The sequence below is a fragment of the Cyprinus carpio genome, chromosome B7 (assembly GCF_018340385.1).
Source record: "Cyprinus carpio isolate SPL01 chromosome B7, ASM1834038v1, whole genome shotgun sequence".
In the NCBI taxonomy this organism is placed as follows: domain Eukaryota; kingdom Metazoa; phylum Chordata; class Actinopteri; order Cypriniformes; family Cyprinidae; genus Cyprinus; species Cyprinus carpio.
Window position 1 is genome coordinate 29,819,086 of NC_056603.1, and position 21,015 is coordinate 29,840,100.

The 21,015-nt window shown below is 38.2% G+C and overlaps 1 protein-coding gene across 3 annotated transcripts in view; it reads right to left on the reverse strand.

Annotated features, from left to right (window-relative positions):
- Positions 1–4,794: 4,794 nt before the first annotated feature.
- Positions 4,795–21,015, reverse strand: part of LOC109099275 (collagen alpha-5(IV) chain-like) — a 43,422-nt gene continuing 27,201 nt past the window's right edge. Inside the window, exons 25-51 of one of the 3 annotated variants that reach the window (XM_042728308.1) lie at positions 20,585–20,753; positions 20,221–20,313; positions 20,003–20,107; positions 19,697–19,794; positions 17,851–18,001; positions 17,618–17,731; positions 17,142–17,309; positions 16,932–17,021; positions 16,690–16,836; positions 15,646–15,744; positions 15,424–15,513; positions 15,187–15,326; positions 14,798–15,104; positions 14,654–14,704; positions 14,369–14,554; positions 13,080–13,088; positions 11,265–11,273; positions 10,746–10,879; positions 10,298–10,370; positions 9,803–9,874; positions 9,584–9,712; positions 9,266–9,364; positions 7,548–7,760; positions 7,266–7,443; positions 7,068–7,182; positions 6,305–6,477; positions 4,795–6,168 (exon numbers count right to left, since the gene is read on the reverse strand). In XM_042728308.1, coding sequence (XP_042584242.1) covers positions 6,087–6,168; positions 6,305–6,477; positions 7,068–7,182; positions 7,266–7,443; positions 7,548–7,760; positions 9,266–9,364; positions 9,584–9,712; positions 9,803–9,874; positions 10,298–10,370; positions 10,746–10,879; positions 11,265–11,273; positions 13,080–13,088; positions 14,369–14,554; positions 14,654–14,704; positions 14,798–15,104; positions 15,187–15,326; positions 15,424–15,513; positions 15,646–15,744; positions 16,690–16,836; positions 16,932–17,021; positions 17,142–17,309; positions 17,618–17,731; positions 17,851–18,001; positions 19,697–19,794; positions 20,003–20,107; positions 20,221–20,313; positions 20,585–20,753 — 3,294 coding nt within the window. In that variant the 3' untranslated portion in view covers positions 4,795–6,086. The remainder of the gene's footprint in view (positions 6,169–6,304; positions 6,478–7,067; positions 7,183–7,265; positions 7,444–7,547; positions 7,761–9,265; positions 9,365–9,583; positions 9,713–9,802; positions 9,875–10,297; positions 10,371–10,745; positions 10,880–11,264; positions 11,274–13,079; positions 13,089–14,368; positions 14,555–14,653; positions 14,705–14,797; positions 15,105–15,186; positions 15,327–15,423; positions 15,514–15,645; positions 15,745–16,689; positions 16,837–16,931; positions 17,022–17,141; positions 17,310–17,617; positions 17,732–17,850; positions 18,002–19,696; positions 19,795–20,002; positions 20,108–20,220; positions 20,314–20,584; positions 20,754–21,015) is intronic. The other 2 variants (XM_042728309.1, XM_042728310.1) reach the window with 2 other exon arrangements.

Below are 21,015 nucleotides of genomic sequence, written 5' to 3' on the forward strand. Positions count from 1 at the left end.
TTTCAGTGTCAGTTGTATTTGTTATGTATCTGTGAATGAATGAGAGCAGACTAATGTCTTGCTTATGTCAACAGTTGTTGAACTTTGATGTTTGCTTCAGAAAACAGATTCAGGGCAGTAACATCCAGTGACCCTTCTTTCTCACTACGGCTTCAGTGTAAACATGACATGGACATATTTGGCACGATTACTAGCAGAGACTCGAGGCCCTCAAAGGCCCTCTTTTGTCCAACACAATATTTGAAGGCTCTCCTATATTCCTCTGCTATTGCATATGCTGAAAATTTAGCTTTGATCACAGGAATAAATTACATCTTAAAATATATTCAAATAGAAAGCAGGTATTTTACGTTGTAAAAATATTTCACAATGTAACTACTTTTGCTGTTTGGATCAAATAAATTCAGGCTTCTCACTGTTCAAAAACCTGACTGGTAATGTGTAGATATATAGCCATCCTGTGGCCCCCTTGGAAGCTTGCTGAGGCCCTCCAGTGGTTGAGAAGCCCTGATAGAGACCACAAACACTGATATTAAATAATGGAAGAACACGTTGAATAGCATGGCATATACAATAAACACCAAAGAATTCATGCTTTTTTTTTTGGCATTGCCAACTCTGTTCAACAGACTTCTGTATAATTTTCTCTGAATCACAACATTTGATATTGTGATATTTCCAGCAGGCAGAATGAAATTTACAAATGCAGAGAAACTATGTATATTAAAAACAAAACCTGGTCAGTTGTAGGAACTGATCAGACATAAAAACTGACAAATAAACCGAAGGACACTGTCTATTAAAAGATAGAAGTCCATTGTGAAATTGGTAACTGTTGCATGAAGATTTGCAAGTTTTTCAACATTTTCTGAACTTCTGTTTAACTTCGTGGACTTCAATCTACATCTGATAAAAAAAAGACATGTATGCATCACTGTGTGCACACCATAACACCCCTAACCCCCCACCCTCCCCCAGCACGCTCATGCCAGTAAACAGTGCCAGTAAGTAGCTTGGGGAAATCAAAGCGGATAACACCATTGCAAGTGAACTTTTCAGGGGGGTCGACTTCTTTCCCCGAATCTCAGAGCTTATTTGCCCATGAGCATGTAGTAAGACACTTAAACCAGGAAACTTTTATCTCCTTAGGGCCTCCAACCACTACAGAAATCTACTCACATGTATAATAATATCTAGGGAGTGATACTGTCCTTCTACACACAGTGACCATGTCATGAACTGTTGTTGTTCCTCTATAATGATGCCCTTAATTGGATTTTCAGTATTTAAATGTAAGCGTTTTGGCACTGCTTGCTAATGTAGAGAATCAATCCCCTATACGCTGTGTCTGACACCTTGCACCTTCATTGGCAGCAGCACACATTGGTATCATTTAATGTGAAATGTCAGGACCAAATATCAGGGTTGAACCTAATGTCATCACATAAGATCCTTTGCTGAAGGCTAAATGAATACAAAGAAAGGGATATGTTTAATTTATATTTCTGTTTTAGTGTTCAGGCAGGTGGCAAGAAGCGATTTTCTTTACTGGTCATTGAATCATGGACTCAATCAATTCGTTCAAAACACTGATTCATTGAGGAGCAAACCACCATGGCTGCATCTGAATATAACGATATAGTGTGTGAGTAATATGTCAGAGTTGACAGTATTCATAAAACAGAAGGCAAAAGTACCCAGATGACCTAGTATTTCTGGCATGATTCTGAATAGTGCATTCATGAGGCTACTGGAGAGGGGTTGTAAACGGCAACGGAGTGACTCAGTAACCCAGCGGATACTTTGATATCAATTTGACGTCAATTATAAGTCAATACTTAATCAAGATGCTGTAACATCATTTTAAAGTCAGTCTGAATGGCAATTTCTTCAAATGGTAACAGGAAAATCGGAAGTTAATCCCACACTGAAATTAGTTTAATGTATGTGTAGGCCAACATGTTTGATGTTCAGTTTACATCAAATCACTGTCAAGATTTTGATCTCAGTTTGATTTGCATATGGGTCCATTTTTTTTTTTTTTTTTTTTTTACTTCAATTTTGATGTCGATGTGACATCATTTCAACATCAGTTGCTCACTGGGTAAGTCACATGACAATGACAACATGGCAAATATATATATGACAAAATATATATATGGACACTGACACAATTTTCATAATTGACCCAATTTACAGTTTTCATTATTTCGGCTCTGTATGCCACCAGAACAGAATAATAATAATAAAAAATAAAAATAAAATTAAGATGAAGCTGTAGTGCAGACTTTAAGCTTTAATTCAAGGGGCTGAACAAAAGTATAAAATGCTTAAGAATTACAACCATTTTTATACAACATTTTTATACACAATCCCCCTATTTTCAAGGGTCCAGATGTAATTGAACAAATAAATGTAATCATAAATAAAATGTTCATTTTTAACATTTTGTTGAGAATCCTTTGCAGGTAATGACTGCCTTCAGTCTGGAACACATGGACATCACCAGAGACTGGGTTTTCTTCATTTGTGATGCTTTGCCAGGCCTTTACTGCAGCTGACATCAGGTGTTGTGTGTTTGTGGGTCTTTCTGCCTTTTTTTGTTTTCAGTTTTGTCTTCAGCAAGTGAAATGCATGCTCAATCGGGTTGAAATCAGGAGATTGACTTGGCCATTTCAGAATAATACACTTTTTTACCTTCAAAAACTCCTGGGTTGCTTTTGGTGTATGTTTTGGGTCATTGTCCATTTGTACTGTGAAGTGCTGCCCTATCAACTTTGCTCCTTTTGACTGAATCTGGGCAGAGTATATCCCTATACACTTCAGAATTCTTCCGGCTGCTTCTGTCCTCCGTCACATCATTGGATCATGAGCTGTTCCAAGCCTTCTCCATACTTTTTTCTTCCCGTCATTCTGGTACAGGTTGATCTTAATTTCAGCCGTCCAAAGAATGCTTGGCCAGAAGTGGTCTGGCTTTTTGTTAAATGTTTTTTGGCAAAGTCTAATCAGGCCTTGTTTGCACCTTGTGGTGAACCCTCTGTAACTGCTCTCGTGAGGTCTTCTCTTGATTGTAGACTTTGACAGTGACACACCTACCTCCTGGAGAGTGATCTTCTCTTGGCTGGATGTTGTGAAAGGGTTTGTCTTTACCGTGGAGAGGATTCTCTGACGTCCAGGCCTTTTTTATGTTGCTGAGCTCACCAGTGCGTTCTTTTTTCTCAGAATGTACCAAACTGTTGATTTGGCCACTCCTAATGTTCCTGCTATCTCTCTTATAAGTTTATTTTGATTTTGAAACCTAACAATTGTTTGTTTCACCTGCATGGAGAGATCCTTTGACCGCATGATGTGGGTTCATAGCAACAGCTTCCAAATGCAAATGGCACGCTTAGAATCAATTTTGATGAGAATACCCTCAAATTAAAGCTCAGAGTGTGCACTTTAAGCCCATATTCATTATATAACTGTAACTTGAAAGTGTGTGTATATGTATGTGTGTTTGCATGTATGTAAGAATGTATGTTATTTAAAATTAACTTCTGCAACCTTGTACCAGTGCTGATATGAGCAACAGCACAGGTGCTTGTGTAATATCGCTTCATTTCATTTGAACGACAGATCGGTTTTAGAAGAGTGAGTCAGTGTGATTTCCCAGTGCACTTCTAACAACCCTTGCACCACTGCAGAGCGCAGAAGGGGAATCCTCCTCTGATAGACGTTTCTGCGTCATTAGGAGCTGAGGTTTCTCCCTGCATCGTGTTTGATTTCAGAAGCTTGTACAGTATGTGCACAAATGAAGGCTCTATTAGGGCTTAGGCTGCATGTGGATCAAGAGCTCAGGGGCAACATGTGAACGTTTACGCCAAGTTCCAGCTCTCAGGAGATGTAGTATTTGCCACTAGGTGCTCATGTTTCAAAACAGACATAAGCAGTGATTTCTTTTTAAAGCTCATTAAGCAAAAGGTTATTCCCTAAATCATGCAGGCCATCCGATACACCCCTAAGGGGCAAACTACCTGGAAATACAGATTTGACGTGTCTCATTCCTTGAACCATTCCATAGACACAAACTTAATCCAAAGTCAAAGTTAATCCAAAGTCAGACTGTACAGTTATCTTCAACTTGAATGGCTTAATTTAAGGTATGAATATGCAGATTATACATGCCTACTATATATTTTGGATACATATTTATAACAGTTCACCATTAGTAGATGTCTATAAAAGTTTTCACCTGTCTATTATTGTCCATGAATGTTAAAAACAAAGAGAACAAATCTTTTCATAATAGCCTGACTCATTCAGAGCCTGACTGAACGATTCAGTTGCACAAGTAGTGAACAATGAACTTTCGGGCCAAGCTTTATTCATTCAGAACCAATGTTGACCCCTGTTTTGGTTCCTTCTAAGAATAATTTTTGTAAAGAGCTTGTTCGTTGCCCCTTGCTCTTGTTGTTGGCTGGAACAAATACCATTATCCCAGTGGCAATGGGGTCACTGTCATCTGCTCACTGATCCTATTGAGAGCTTAGCTCTTGCCAAATATTAACACTCAGTTTGTCAACTGGATCTTATATGGACTATTTAGGTCCTAATAACCTCTCCTAAGCTCAAAGCTTAGTCATTAACCAATCTTTCCTGTATAACAAGCACATTGTTAGAATCAGAAGGAGCAGGAAGGGGTGAAGGACAGTGATACACTAACAGGAAAAATACAAGACAAACAAGATTTATTCGAATGAATTTTACTGGTTTAACTAACCAGTAATCCCACTCTAAAAAAAGTTCACCATGCACAGACAAAGTTTGTTTCTTTTATTTCAGTCATTTAAGTTGATAACACTTTCTGGATACTAGACATAAAAGGGGGAAATGATTTTGAAATGCACATTTTTGCAACCCATGATGGCATGTGAAAAGATCTTCACTGCTTCAGGTTAGATGAACCAGCACTATAAGCAAACTGTAGGTATGTACTGTGTACAACTATGCATACACAAAACTATGTATATATTATGTAACACAGTGTAGTTTTTGTTCACATTTGCTGACAGACAGTGGTTCATCTGATCTGAAACAGTGACAGGCCACACTGTGGCACATAAGAACTAATGAAAAGTTTACAAACTCGTAACTCTAGTATTTGATGGGTTTCACAGAAATGTCCTTGCTGGGTAAATGAAATCTGAAGAGAGGAGAGGTCTGTAAAAACAATTCAGTTTACGCATGTGTGCTATGAAGAACGCACTGATAACTACTGAATGAAAAAAAAAACAGCTCCTACAGCCAAATCAAGTTTCTGGATATATACTTTCTTTTTAATATATATATATTTATAAAATACTGTTTCATTTAAAGAAAGTTATTTGTACAAATGTCAGTGTAAAAGAATGTGGAACTAATATGTGAATAAAGGAGTGAGTGGTGATCATACTGACAAAGCACCCAGAAAATCATTAAAAAGATCTGTTTAGTTTTTATGCTAAAAAGGTGTTTTACACAATATACACATTTTATTACTTACAAAAAGAGATAAATGACACATTACTAAAAAGTCCTGATACAGCAGTGTTAGTACCACCAATAAAGAAGAAAAAGTGATTGGGGGAAAAATGATAGCCTTAAAAAAGCAGTCCTATTAATGTAACGCTTCAGTGCATTTGGTCTCTTTGATTTTCAAAGTGCCGATTTGGTAACATGGAGACATTTCCACTCGAAAGAAAAAAGCAAGAGAGCGCTTCTCTCAAAAAAATTTACCATTTGTGTACCAACATCAAAATTATTGTAGGAAAATATTACATGAAAAGAATCTCTAGAAAAAAAAAAGAAAAAGAAATCTAAAGCACTTTGTGTCATAACTGCCATGGCACCTTGCTGGATCTGCATTTTTCTTTTGAGGTACTTCTTTAAAATAAAAACGACTAATAAATTCATTTCTTTTGTTCAGTTTCTTTTGCTGTGTCGCACAGTAGCACCATAGAGTTAAATGTGAAGAAACTTCACTGGTAATCAGCATGATGGCCGCAGTCGTTGTAAGTGATGGCTGATCCCCAACAACAACAACAGACTGCAAAAATGTCACTACGTTACGTCCTCTTCATACACACGATACAGCGGCTCACACGGGTCTGCAAGTTTCCAGCTTTCAGTGTCTCCGACTGAGGCTTTCTGTTTGGGCAGAGAGAAAAAAAAGATGAGAAAAATACTTTGGATTTTAAAACAGTGTGACATTTGGAGTTTTCAAGAAAGTTGCCAAGAAGAATTGTTGTTTTTGAAGTTGTCATAGTTTGGAATGATATATTACCTGAACATTTCATTCCGATCCACAGTGGCCAGCCAGAAGCTGTACGAGTTGCTGTAATAATTGCAGGTGCCTTGACCGTGGCACTCGATGAACGGAGACGAGCGGAACTCTTCCAGACAAGAACCCGGAGAGGCAAGAGCCTGACCTGAGCCCTCAGCACCTGCACTGGTGTGCTGTTACACAGAGCAAGACACAGCAATGAATGTGAGGCCTTGAAAAGCCAACAAGGATGTATGAGATCTTTTAAAAAATATGCCAGTTTTGCCAGCAACCTTTATATTCATGCTTTTTTGATTTGAACAACATTTCAACATTTCGACTAGCAGAGCTTAAAAATGTGATGTAAGCCAGTATAAAAGTTAGGTTTCACTTTATTTTTAGGTGTCCTTGTTGCATTGTAATAATACATTTAAGTACTGAGTAATATAAATTAACTACATGTACTTACTATATTGGTTAGGGTTAGGATTAGGGTTACTTGTATGTAATTATTAATAATTTATTGTTGTTATAAAAGTAAGTACATGTAAGGTGTAACAAACACACCGTAAAACCAAAAAAAAAAAAATGTTGTTACTTCATTATTGTTTTTTTTTATTTGTTGTTGTTGTTCTTTATGAATCTCAAGAAGTACATTTATTTGATCACAACTGTCTTAATGCAGTGGAGGCAGGGACTCAGTAGAGGGCCTAACATGACATCAAATAAAATTAATGAAACAATGTTTTAAATAAGCCAAAACAACTTTGCATATGGTGCATACCATCATGAAGGAGTAACCGATCCAGAGCGTGTCCCAGGCGTTCGGGCAGATTGGCACCTGAATGGTCTGGCTGTGTATAGCAATCACCATGGCTGGAGTTTCACACACAGAGCACCTGCACACACACACAGAATGATTCAGATAATTCAATAGATTCATTTAAGTTTGCCAAACAGTGTCAGAGTGACCTCCTCTTACCGACTGATGAAAGGTTTGATGCTCTCTCCGGTGATAGGCGCCATGTTCATGGGCATGGGCTGTGGTGTGGACAGCCAGTAGGAGTAGTCATTGCGGGAAGCGAAGTTGCAGACATTGTTGATGTTGCAGAACATGAAAGGCATCGTGCTGAAACGACGTAGACAACTACCAGCCGTACCTGATGTTAATTAGAATGAAGAAAAGACATATTAGTCATGATACGTGTGATTTGAGAGAGAAAATACTACATGCGTGTGCTCTATGTGTTTTGGGGAGACTCACCCAGGTCCTGTCCGTGCGCCCTCTCGTTGCCTTGCACATAGAGTAAAGAGTAGCCATCATAGATGAGTCTTGTATCTCCAGGACACGGTGGCACGTCTGTGTTCTGACTGTGGCGCGTGATCAGAAAACCGTGTGCGGCAAACGATGATCCTGCGATACCTGGAGGGCCCTGAATCCCTTCTGGACCAGGAGGGCCGGGGTAACCACGTGAACCTGTAAATAAATAAGTTATGGTTATTGTGAGGATGATACATGGAAGTGGAGAAGATTCAGGCACTGCTTATAAGCTTCCTGTTCCTGCTGTTTCCAACAATCTGAAAAAAGAATAATAGAGCCACCAATTTTAAGGATGATCCTTAAAGGGACAGTCCACTCAGAAATGAAAATCATTTGCTCGCCTTCATATCAGCAACAATGTCAGGTATTGTTACTCACCCTCATATTAGAAATGGAAAATGAATCCATATGCATCAAGCAGTTTAATCCAAGCATTTTGAAGAGATATGATCACTTTATATGAACAGATTTAAAGAGGTCATGAACTGAGAAACCAAAATTCCCTTTATCTTTTGACATATAAGTGGTCATTGTGCTATAAAGCATCCTGTAAGTTTCAGAACTCAAAACATTCTCGTAAATCTAAAATCAGAGCAGTGTGGCTAAACACCGGCTCTGCAGAAGAAGATCAATGTCTGCTTCTACATCGCTGCCTGAGTAGCCCCGCCCACCGCTTCATACATGTAGTGTAAATAACGAGAAGCGAATGCAGAAACCAAATGATAGTGATGGCTGTGAATACAGCAAGACACTGTGCAGTGCTAAGTCGTGGTAAAACAGTCTTTGCATTGCCTTCCTTCTGATCTCAACATAAGGAAAGAGTGGATGAACTTTATTTTTAATGAAGTTCCAAACGGCGCCAGTAAAGAATCGGTCCTTTGTTCACTTCTTTTTACCACAGATTCGTTTACAAACAAGGCACAATATTATATTATTACAGATCGTTTGATATGTAATTAGTATTTATGTGTTTTTGACCTAAATCACAGCAGCGTCCATCTATGAAGGATGTAGGCTGTCAAACATACACAAGTGTTAGCAGTGGGCGTTTACTTCCGAGTCTACAATCCATCACGCCTGTTCAAACAGAGCGTTCTGATGAGGGGGTCAAAACAGGACAGAAAATAGCTTATTACTTCTAAATTATGTTTCTGATGTAAAAATCTTACTAACATTATAAGGGGACATCAGAGAACAGTACAAAATAATATAAAGGCAGTTCATGACCCCTTTCATTTAGGCTTTTATTTACATCTAAACAATGATGGACACACATATTGTACATAGAGCACATCAAATATGCTAAACATGGAAGCTTGAGCATGTGTGTAATGCACAAGAACCATGAGGTTTTTTTCTAGTGTGTGACACACGTGACGTACAGTACACATAAGCTTCAGTGTTTACTGCTTGTAACTCGTTCCATGTATGTGTTTATATGTAAATAAAAGCCTAAATTAAATCTGTATACTCTTAGGGGTTTGGTAAGACATGAGGGTGAGTAAATGATGACAGAATTTAAATTTTTTGGGTGAATTACCCTTTTAAATTTTTTTTCAAACTTGAATCTTTAAAGGCCTTTTGGACTTTATTGGACAAGACAGTGGAATGCACCAAGTACTGGAAAATGACCAAAGCTGGATCTTGGACCTTAACATTACCTGGTTGTCCAGCTGGTCCTGTATCTCCCTTCCTTCCTGGTGAGCCGGTAAATCCTGGAGGTCCCATTGGACCTGGGTCTCCAGGGTCACCAGGCGAACCTAAAGGTAGAAATGAAATCAGACATGATAAGAAAAAAGGCCAGGGCTGCTTTTCCCCAAAGCATCGTAAACCTAAATAGATCATAGAACCAATGGCACCAATGGTCTCTACGATCAGCTTAGCTCAGCTTGCTTTTGAGAAGCGCAGTCCAGATCCGGGATCAGATATAATATTTTTTTTTTAACTGTACTGTGTACAGTCTAAATATATCCACTAACCTGGAAGACCCTGCAATCCCGAGGGACCCGTTGGGCCTCTGCTGCCTGGTATACCAGGTGGTCCAGGTGAACCACGCTCCCCCTTCAAAATAATTGGTTCTGGAGCAAAACCTGGTTCACCAGGAGAGCCTGTGATCAACAGAGAGGAGAGGAGTATTAGAGGATGCATTTTCATTGGAATTGTAATGGGAAAAATATCCAGGTTTTAAAATGACTCACCTGGTGTTCCAGTGTCACCACGTTCTCCTGGGCCGCCATTAGATCCAGGAAGGCCAGGCTGTCCTTTAGGTCCTATAACATGCAGAGGTTAACGTGGATAAGACTCATTCATAAATATAGCTTCACAACAAACATTAACATTTACACATTTTAGTACAGATTCACTTAGATGTTGTCCCAGACATATACGCTGTTAAGTTTTTGTGTGGCACACAAAGAGGAATTAAAGAAGAATCATACATATGATCAATTTATTTGATTAAAAAATATAGCAAAAACAGTAACAATTCAAATGATCATTTTCAAATTTAATTTTGAAAATAATCTTTCACTGTGCTTCATATGGCATTTTTAGAATATTAAAAATTCTCCTTTTGTGTTCCATGAAAAAAAAAAACAGCAAATGGGACTGAACAACATTAGGGTGTATAAATAATTACAGACATTTATTGTTTTGGTAAACAAATCCTTAATGGATGTAGAAGGAAAACTGACCTGGGAATCCAGGAACACCTTGAGGTCCACTATCTCCTTTCAGACCGCTAGGTCCTGGATTTCCTGGAGTACCCTTAGAAAACAAATAACAAACATCATTATCCGTTATTAAATTAATATTATTAATGGAACTCTTTATATTATTTGAAATTATTTTATCACATGAGACAGCAGAGATACCAAAGACATACTAGAACAACTATGCAGGAAACTGGTTGCCAATCATAGCATTTAGCGGATATTATCAAGAAATATCTGAGCAGAGTATGTTAGAATTGACCAGTCAGAATCACATATTCCAGAGAGCCATTAACAAAACAAAATATTGCCCTCTTTTCAGCAAAGTGTCAGAAAACCCACATAAACCAAATGCAGCCTACAATGATTCTACACATGCAAATTGTACGAAAGCTTAACTAAACCTTTTTAAACTTATGCAAATGCTTACTGGAAAGCCAGGGGGACCGTAATCTCCTTTCAGTCCTGGTGCACCAGGTGTCCCAGGGATTCCAGGCATGCCCTTCTCACCTTTTACTCCTCCACTGCCTGGAAGTCCACGGGGACCCTCAGAGCCAGGAGGACCTCACATTCACAGAAAAGAAATCAGTTTCTACCTGTTTCACTGGTATCTGATTAACAAACAGGATTCATCTTATAACATGAAATCATTGTTAATATTATTTAACCAAGCAGCAGTGATGTCCAGATTTGTGTGCATGTTTATCATGTATATTGTTGTATGTGGTGTGCTGAATGGTTCTGGGATATTTTTGGAGAAGGCACAAAGAGAGATCAACTATACATCATCATCATTATTATCAATCATAACTATATTCCTATAATTTGATGGGGATAAGAAAGTTAAACATCAGAGTCCCACTTAACCTCATATGCAGAGGTAAATCATCTAATAACAAATGGAAGTGCACAGCATGACACAGGTGAGTATCAAACCAAGATGTCTAACCTGCAGGACCTATAGAGGGGTCAAAGGTCAACGGGTTCCCAAAAGTCCAACAAGAGGAGAAGCATAGAACAAGATCAAAGTTTTAAATACAGAGCACAGCAACATAAGTAATGTGATGTGTTGAAGAATAGATAAGTTTCGTCAAATTTCAAAATATTTAGAACTCTGTTTTTTGCCTCCAATGGTTTTACAGAAGGCATTACTGAAGAAACTGATTAGCATATTTGACACTGCATTTACATAACCACTCAAAAGTTAAAAAATAAAATAAAATAATAGAAAACAGAAGTTTTACATTTCACAAAAATAATTAATTCACAATATTAACTGTTCTGCTGTTTTTCAAATATATATAGCTTTGGCGAGGAAAAGAGACTTAGACTTATAGACCACAAACTTTTGAATGGTAGTGTACATGCTCATCATTATTCTAGTGAAGCCAAACTTAGCAAAAAACACATAACTGAATATAGCTGTACATAGTATAGTCATGATATTCCATATAATCAAGACATGCACATTCTTTTCTGCTATTCTCTTCAAAAAATACTTGCTGTTGGAATACTGGCTTAACTGAGTTGTTGCAGTTGGGTTGAGACATTTACATGAGACATTCATAATCATACTATAGGCAAATTCCAATATATTGTAATGTTCTTATGCATGTGCAAAATCTGATAATCTACTCAAATACTAACAGGAAATGGTCATCTACACTTACACTACACACTTACAATGTGGTATTACTACTTTTTATATTATTTTGTATATACTTGTACACCAAAGTAGAACTATATGTGTAGACAGATAGTGGTTGACCGATATATCGGTAAGTTTTTCTGCTTGGCCGATGTGTTCGAGGTGGGACTTTTATTTTGACGGCGCTGAGAGTGGCAGCGGCAGCACCTGAGCACACAGTGCTTACATTCTCCCTCTTGTTCGCTGTCGTTGTTAACAGTTTTGTCTAATATGGATAGAAGTCTGTCTAATAATCAGATAGAATGGTTAAACAAAGGAGAAAATAGATTAAGCAAACAAAAACTTATTATAACGATTGCTTTTATATCATAAGTAATAGAAAGGCAAACATTGTAATACTTTCTCATTTGCCGTCAGCATTAAGCAATTACGCATTTATGTAATTTAAACAAATCTTTGAATGACTAATGAACATTTAATTCCACAAACCTTGCAAACTTAGTTGAATCCAGCTATGAGATCTTGTGAAGTGTGCATGTATCGGTCGGACAGTGTTAATTGAATGCTTTAAACTTTAAACTCATGATTTCAAATTATGCTGCACTTTATGCATTTGCCCACTGTCATATTCATGTCATTTTCACTGTGTGCTGTATGTAAAATGAGTGTTACCCTGGCTTTATTTGAAAATTATGATTCCCAATGCACATAAATGTCCCAGAATACTGAGTCCCCTTTTGGTTACAGTGTTTACTTCCTTTTTAATTATATATATATTTTTAAATATTTATTTATTTGTGAACAATACTTTGTCATCTTAAGTATAAGTATGTTTATTTTACACATTTATTTTTTAATCCATTGTCAAATGATTTCAAATTTCTTAAATATTAATAATAATAATTATAAAAATAAGTATATTGGCTTTATATCGGCTATCGCCCACCCTGCTTTCCAAGATATCAGCATCGGCTGTCAAAAAACCAATATCGGTCGACCACTATAGACACATAATATAGACGAATCACAAATCATTAATAGATTAAATTAAAATTCATTCTAATACAGTTACGTGTTGCAGCATAAAAATCAGCTCTATAACATGAAGAAGCTGACCTGCTGAGCCTGCAAAGATCCAATGTCATCAGGAGGAGCAGAGCCATTCCCACGAAAAGTGAAGTAAAACAGAAAATGCATATGATACCCAGAATGTGCCTGGGTAAAAATAAGCCCAACATACACTAGCCAAAATGGTCTCCTTCTTCAGCAAATTCAAAGGCTTTATATCTATTTTACATAGAATGCAATAACATTCATTAATGTTTTTGCTCTTTTTTCCAAGGTGGAGCCCATTTTAGATAGTCCTGCAATGGCTTTTTCTTTCTTACAAATCAGCACATTTTCCATGCAAAAATGGCAGATGCACCCTAATTTTATTTGGTGACAGACAGACATAGACAGCATCCTGTGGAGAACACTGCAGCTTTTACTGTTGAAAAGAAGGGATGTGTGGAAGTGAAGACACACAAGGGTGAATGATGATAGGTGAACAGCTAACCTTGGATAGTGAAAGCTGTGCGTAATACTCATAAAGCCCTGACTGGGCAACTGTGAAACAATGACTGCACAAAACCTCTTCATGCATGCACATCCTTCACTTCTCTCTAACACATGACAAACCGGTACACAATAAAGGAAGGGAGTGATGAGAACAGAAGATCACTTGCAGTGAAGGTAATGCAAACAGTGTGTCTTGTGCTCAGTCATCTGAGAGTGAGTGTATTTGTGCTCATCGGACATGGATATGGCATAATCATGATTGCTTGTGCAATATTCCATGCAAATCAGCCAAACCTACAAAAACAAAGCCAGTATGCCCTCTGGATCACAATCATAATATTACATGTGCTGATGAAGTGATTCTCAACCAGGGGTACTTTTACCTTACTTTTTTTGTTGAGTTTATAAAACAGATTTATGACTTAGTATTGGGGATGGCAGCAGATAAAAATTCATGTTGTTAATGCATTCAGTTCCTTTTTAAATTAAACTCTGTAAGTTGTGTGAATTACCAGACAATTTGTTTTGTTTCTGTTGGGTGTAGGCATACATAAGCAAAACAACAAACACTGTGGTACAGCACAGTATTAAATATTAGAAGTTTGTGGTGAAGCCAGTATTTGATGGGATTACAAAATTGTGTTTTCGTTGGCCAATTTAGAAGTTCTGATTAAAACAATTCTTTGGATACTTATTTTGGATAACAAACTCATTTTAAGAGTTTGTTCTTTTTTAGACATTCTACTCCAGGCTACTCTTTATTAAAATTAAACCAAAATAAAGGCAAATGTCAGCTTGAAACCCAGAGGGCAGTGCTGGCCAAAAGGATAAGATGATTCACTTACCAGGTCTTCCGGGGGCACCAGGTGGGCCTTGGATACCTTTAGGTCCCTGCACAGGCAGGCCTGGAGGCCCAGGTGGTCCTGGAGGACCACCTGGGCCAGGCAACCCAGCAAATCCTGCATCACCCTTTGGACCAGGAAATCCAGAACTACCGGCAGGACCCGGAAAACCAGGGTCTCCTTTAGGCCCTATAAAAGCAGTCAATTATTATAAAATTTGATGAAGGATTTGTTACAAGTTCTCTGGTGTAAAAATGAAGATACATGAAATATCATTCAGTACTTTACCTGGTGAACCGGGGAAACCAGGTGGGCCTGGGACACCAAGGCCTGGAGCGCCTAGGTAAAAAGTTAAAAACAAATGATTCTAGATACATATGCTACATTGAGCACATACAACTTACTTTTGATTTCTTTTGGATTCAGACTAACCTGGTTCACCCTTTTGTCCTGGAGGTCCTGGAATACCATCACGTCCAGCAAGACCTTTATCACCAGGGAGGCCAGTTAATCCAGGACGTCCAGGATCTCCTGGCCTACCAGATGCTCCAATAGGACCGGGAGGGCCTGGAGCACCATCCAAACCTTTAGGGCCAGGAATGCCAGGTGTACCTTGGAATCCTGGGAGTCCTGGATCACCCTTTGGTCCAGGGCTACCAGGAAAGCCTGGAGATCCTGAAAGCCCAGGCTGGCCTTTCAGACCAGGGGTTCCAGGAAATCCTGAAGGGCCTGGTTCACCCTGGGAATTTAATATAATTTAATAGGATTAAATATTAAAGTAACTATTCTCAATTTTTAAGCAGAAAACTTTATGTTTTTACCTTTGGCCCAGGAGTTCCCGGTAATCCAAAACCTGGTGAGCCAGGATCACCTTTGGGTCCCGGGAACCCTGGTGTTCCTGGGGTTCCAGGCTGGCCAGGTCGACCTGATTGGCCGGAGTTTCCTTTCACTCCAGGAACTCCTATAACAAAAAAGATTGGCTCAGTCTAGCTTCAAGATTTCAAAGCCTCAGAAACAATGGTCAATGATTTTGAGTTGTACAAGAATGAAGAGCTGACCTGGTAATCCCATCCCCCCCATGCTACCCTTTGGTCCTTGGGCTCCTGGAGACCCTGGAGCTCCTGGAATACCAGGATCACCTTTGGGGCCTAAACATGAAGACAAAATCCATTAAACTTGTCAATCAAAACCCACTGAATAGTACATATGCACATACAGGAGACTAGTTGATTAAAGATGCCTTTATTGATGCCTCAAATATGTGCACTTGTCTGCTTTACCTGGAGGTCCTGATAGACCTGGCCTTCCATCTTGCCCAGGGGGACCAGGATCTCCAGGGACACCAGGAACACCCTTTGCTCCTGGTTGTCCGCTAAAACCTACAAAACAAATAAATAGAATCGTTGAGTGACCAAAATATATGAGACGATTAAAAGGATTCATTCTTTCAATTCTGAATTTGGAAAAAAACACAGAACAAGGAGGGACCCAGTTTTCTTTACATAAGAGATGTACCCACTGATATATAGAGCACGAAGAAAAGGTATGAGAAAAGGTATTTATGTAGAAATTAGTGGTTGACTGACATTTCGCCAAGGCTTATACACCAGCTGACACTGGGCATTTATAGACATTGGCTAATACGTTCTTCTGTTTGGTCAATAACTGTCATAATTGGGACTTTTTTGGGCATTACATGGTCTTTTTTTGAGAAAATATAACCCCCAGTGCACACAGACTTTTTGGACTACTGAGTAAACTGTTGGTTACATTGTTTATTTCTTTATTATTTGAAAATACCATAATACCATTTAGTTGCTATCTAAAGCATATATTTATTTCAAAGATTTTAGTAAATCAAAAATGTGCTCATTTTCAAATAATTTGTAATTACCTGACAAAAAAAATATGTTAAACAAATATAAATTTAATAGTAGGTTTTTAGGTTATTTCTTATTTTAGATATATTTCTTAATTGTGCAGTATCATATGTTTTTACTTTATATTATAACAATCAAAAAATCTATATTGGTGACCACTAGTATATGGGTTTAGATTTGAACGCCCTGACTGTAAAGCAAAATGTGACTGGTTGCAGCAAGAACATGCTATGCCTGGCCAGCGAAATGTGGATTTTATCATACAGCGGGTAAAATGAGTATTGAACACGTCACCATTTTTCCCAGAAAATATATTTCTAAAGGTGCTGTTGACAGGAAATTTTCACTAGATGTTGGTATCAACCCAAGTAATCCATACATACAAAGAAAACAAAACAAAAAAGTTCAGAAATTAAGTCATTCTACATGAAGCTAGCAGCTCACCTGGAGGTCCGGATTCTCCTTTTTGTCCCTTAAGTAGACTACTAGGTGGGCCTTCGCCAGGTGGGCCTGGAATGCCTGGGTCTCCTTTGTCTCCCTTTGATCCTGGAAAACCTGGGCTTCCTGGTCGTCCTGGGACACCGTCATCTCCTGCAGGGGCACAGAGCACGATAATATTTCACTCTACAAGGGACTTTATGAAACTGTTTCAGAAATTTGTGCTAAAGCCAAAAATGGTATCAGACCTTTTGGTCCTGGAAAGCCTTGTCTGCCAGGGTTGCCAGAGGCACCTGCAGGTCCTGGAGCACCCATCCCACCAATGTCTCCCTTAGGCCCTGTAATAATGATATAGGATTAGTAGAGAAAGATCATACAGAAACAAGACATACAGTGTACATATTAAATAAATACAGTCAAATGTGATAACATCAGGGATATTGCTCTTATCATATTACCGGGCAGTCCTGGTAGACCATCTTGACCAGGTAGTCCTGGACCCCCAGGTGGACCAGCAAGACCAGGAGGCCCAGGAAATCCAGGGCTTCCTCTGTCACCTTGCAACCCTGGAAAACTCGAACCTGGTAGGCCACGGTCTCCTTTCTCTCCATTCGCACCAGGGACTCCTGATAAAGAGAAGATGACAATGGTTTGATATAGTAAAACACTACATAGTTGTTTTACTAAGAACCATAACAGTGTTCTTAACATCAGTGTTTGATAAAGCTTACAAGGCATTGGCAAGTTTTACATGCATAAGGTTTATAATCCTCAAAAAAATGTTTTATCAGACAAAGAAATAATATTTTTACATGAATATCTCTAATTCAAGATTCTTTCTGATCTCACAGTTCATTAAATGCTTGAATAGTCCACAGGAAGAGCTTCCCTGTTTATGTTTGGACACATTTTTACTTAAAAATTGCAGACATACCAGGAGACCCCATAGAGCCAGGAGCTCCAGGAGGACCAGGGGGGCCCTGAAGGCCAAAGGCAGGGGGCCCTGGGGGGCCACGAGGACCAGGACCACCAGGAAAACCAGGATCACCTAAGTGTAAAATAAAAATGCAAAAATCATTTGCGAATAATAATAATAATAATAAAATGTTAGACAAATTGAAAGGCATCTAATTTGTTTACAGTCCAACATTACTATTTAATCTCTACCTTTTGATCCAGGAGCACCGTCAACACCTTGACGACCTGGTGAACCAGGGCTTCCAGGGAAACCAGAATCACCTTTAGGACCGACAGCACCTTTACCGCCTGGTGCTCCTGTAGGGCCTTGAGGTCCAGGTTGACCAAAACCAGGATCTCCCTTTGGGGACAAAGACACTCATGTGAGCGCTTTAAGCTTAAAGCTATTAATTCCTAATACAGACCACTCATTTATACTCATAATGCAATCTAAGTTATTGTACACAACCAGTAAACACTATATTGCCCATAATTAATAATTTAAGCTTAAAAAAGGAAAACAGATGCACATAGCAGCTTAATTTCTTCCTGCATATTTCAGTTTGCACTTGTACTCCTTTAATCATTCAGTCATCAACTGAATCATAAAATATCATGTGAATGAATCCAAAACTATATTTGCTACCATTCAAAACTTTAAGTCTGTAAGCTTTTTTAACATTTTGTAAAAGTAAAAAAGTAATATTGTATTACTTTTTTTTCAGAATTCTTTGATTAATTCATATATTTAAAAAGAACAGTATTTATTTGAAATAGAAATATTTTTAACAAAGATGTTTTTACGATCAACTTTGATCAAATTAATGCATCAATGCTAAATAAAATTCAGCATTATTAATTTATTTATACTGACTCCAAAATTTTGAATGAAAGTAGGGATGCACCGGAATGAAAATTCTTGGCGGAAGCCGAACAAAATGAACTACTGTACTGTGCCGAAGGCTGAACACGGCTTTTTGCATTTTTTCCCTCATATATTTCGCCATTTTTTCACTATTGCATAAATTAAATAGCCAAAATGTTCTTTTTACTGTTTTGTCCTGTTTTTCAAATGAAAAAAATTAATTACAAAACAACTATTTAAAAATCAGGCTTCTTAAATCAGGTTTTTTACTGTACAAATAAATGCAGCTTCGCTGAGCAGAAGACACTTCTTTTAAAACATTAGAATATATTACAGATCCCAGTCTGAACACTGTGTGAATGTTATCATAAATGTATTAATAGAGCTGTTGTATGGTAATTACAATTATCCGTATTATTGTCTTTTATATTTTATTCTACAGAACAACAGTAAAATTACAATACTAACATTTATGTATGTATGTTGCTTTTTCTCAGCTTTTATTTTGGCAGAAACCCACAGGAAGATCTCAGTGCTTCTTTTTGTTGACAACAGATTTATAAATGATTCTCATTAAGAATTTGGGAAGATGTTTGTCGCAGGTATCCCATTGTCACATGCCTTTAAAAAATTAATAAAAATGTTACTGAGCAACTGATGAGTAACTTGTGTTTCAGCGCAGATTTCCCTCGCACTTTGGACTTTGAATCCTGGCGCCGCGAGCTTGTGCAGTGCTGTCTGAATACATGCAATCCGTGCGTGTAGAAAACATCATTATGCAGTTTATTTACTAATTGTTTAAGGCCACTTCGTGATTTCAGAGATGCAGCACTAAGCAGTCTCTCGCTGTCAGCATTTTGTGCTTGTAATGATTTTTAAAGACTTTCACACTGTAAACACATTTTCTGCATTAGTGCGCGCCTCTATTTGATCGCGTCATGTCATTGTTCGGTACATATTATTTGGTCTTTTTGCTTATTCGCTACAATTTCACCATAATTTTGGTTGCTGAACATGCGGTGCATCCCTTAATGAAAGTGTTTATAGTATCATGTTAATGTGCAATAGAATGATTCAGAAACTGATGATTAAAATATTCATATTTTTACCATATCACCGGATGGTAAAATACTCATGTATGCGTGAAGTTTATAAAATCATATTGTATTGTTTAGATTGAATGTTTCATACTTTGGGTCCAGGTACTCCAGGCTGACCAGGCAGTCCGTCCAAACCTGGTCGTCCGGGAATCCCAGGTCCACCAGGGGAACCAGCAATACCAGGAAATCCTGAAGAATATGGACAACACTGTTAGACATATGGACAAAACTGTTCCTCACTACCCAAGTTATAAAAATGACTATGTGCCACAATACACATTTCTAGAGAAATTAACTGGCACGTATTTGGCCACGTATTTTACTGAATTGGAAAACACATAGCAGCAGACAATCTACATGAGTCAATTAGTGTTTCAATTGCAGGAAAACATTGTACCTTTAGGACCAGGGGGTCCTGGCAAACCAATACCAGGAAGACCAGGATCTCCTTTGGGTCCAGGTAAGCCAGGGAACCCAGGCTGTCCTGGTAGGCCTGGATTACCTGTACAGATACAAAACCAGTCTCTGTTGAACTCTGAATTCCCCACCTGCTCCATATGCATTTAAGACAACTAAATGTATGCTGACAACTATAGTCGGTTATTTTTTCTTTACCTGGACTTCCTGGTGAACCTGGATCTCCATCACGTCCTGGGGGTCCACGTTCACCTCTTTCTGACACTGCCAACCCAGGTTCACCTTTCTGACCTACCCATTCAGACAAACATTGAGAGTATGTAATGTCCATTGTAAGATCACTGCTACACTGAAACATGCCAAGCTACAAGTTAAAGTAGTCTGCTGCACTTCTAGTTATCACATAACAGGTGATTACACTTATTTACCTTGATTAGTGCAAAAATAGCATAAAATAGAATTATACATAAATATGTATAATTCATATGATTCACATTTTGAATTTACTGACAGCCTTAAAATAATTTGAACTTTGAAACAAGACAAAAGTATTGCTTTTTACCTGGTGCTCCAGGGCCTCCTGGTCTTCCTGAAACTCCCTGGATACCTTTCTCTCCAGGAGGTCCCTGAGGACCAAATCCCGGGGAACCCGGCAGACCCCTGTCTCCTGGAGGTCCTGGAAAGCCAGGTTCACCTGTTGGACCTTGTGAGCCTTTCACCAATGCCGAACCCTGTAAGAAAAATGGCTTATTTCACTGCAAATTGTTTTGTGAGCCTGTTATTAAAGTCATGCAAAGCCTTGTTTCTTGTAATAAACACAGCAAGTGAGTTTACACAGAAATCTTAAATGCAGACGTAAAAAAATATAATTTTCATCATCAATTCTTATTGCCTGGGCTGCTTGGTATTATTTTATCTGTGTAGTATTGTATATCAATGTACTTAATTGTATAAAATACCCAGAAGTTGTACTTTTATTGAAAAGTGAACAAA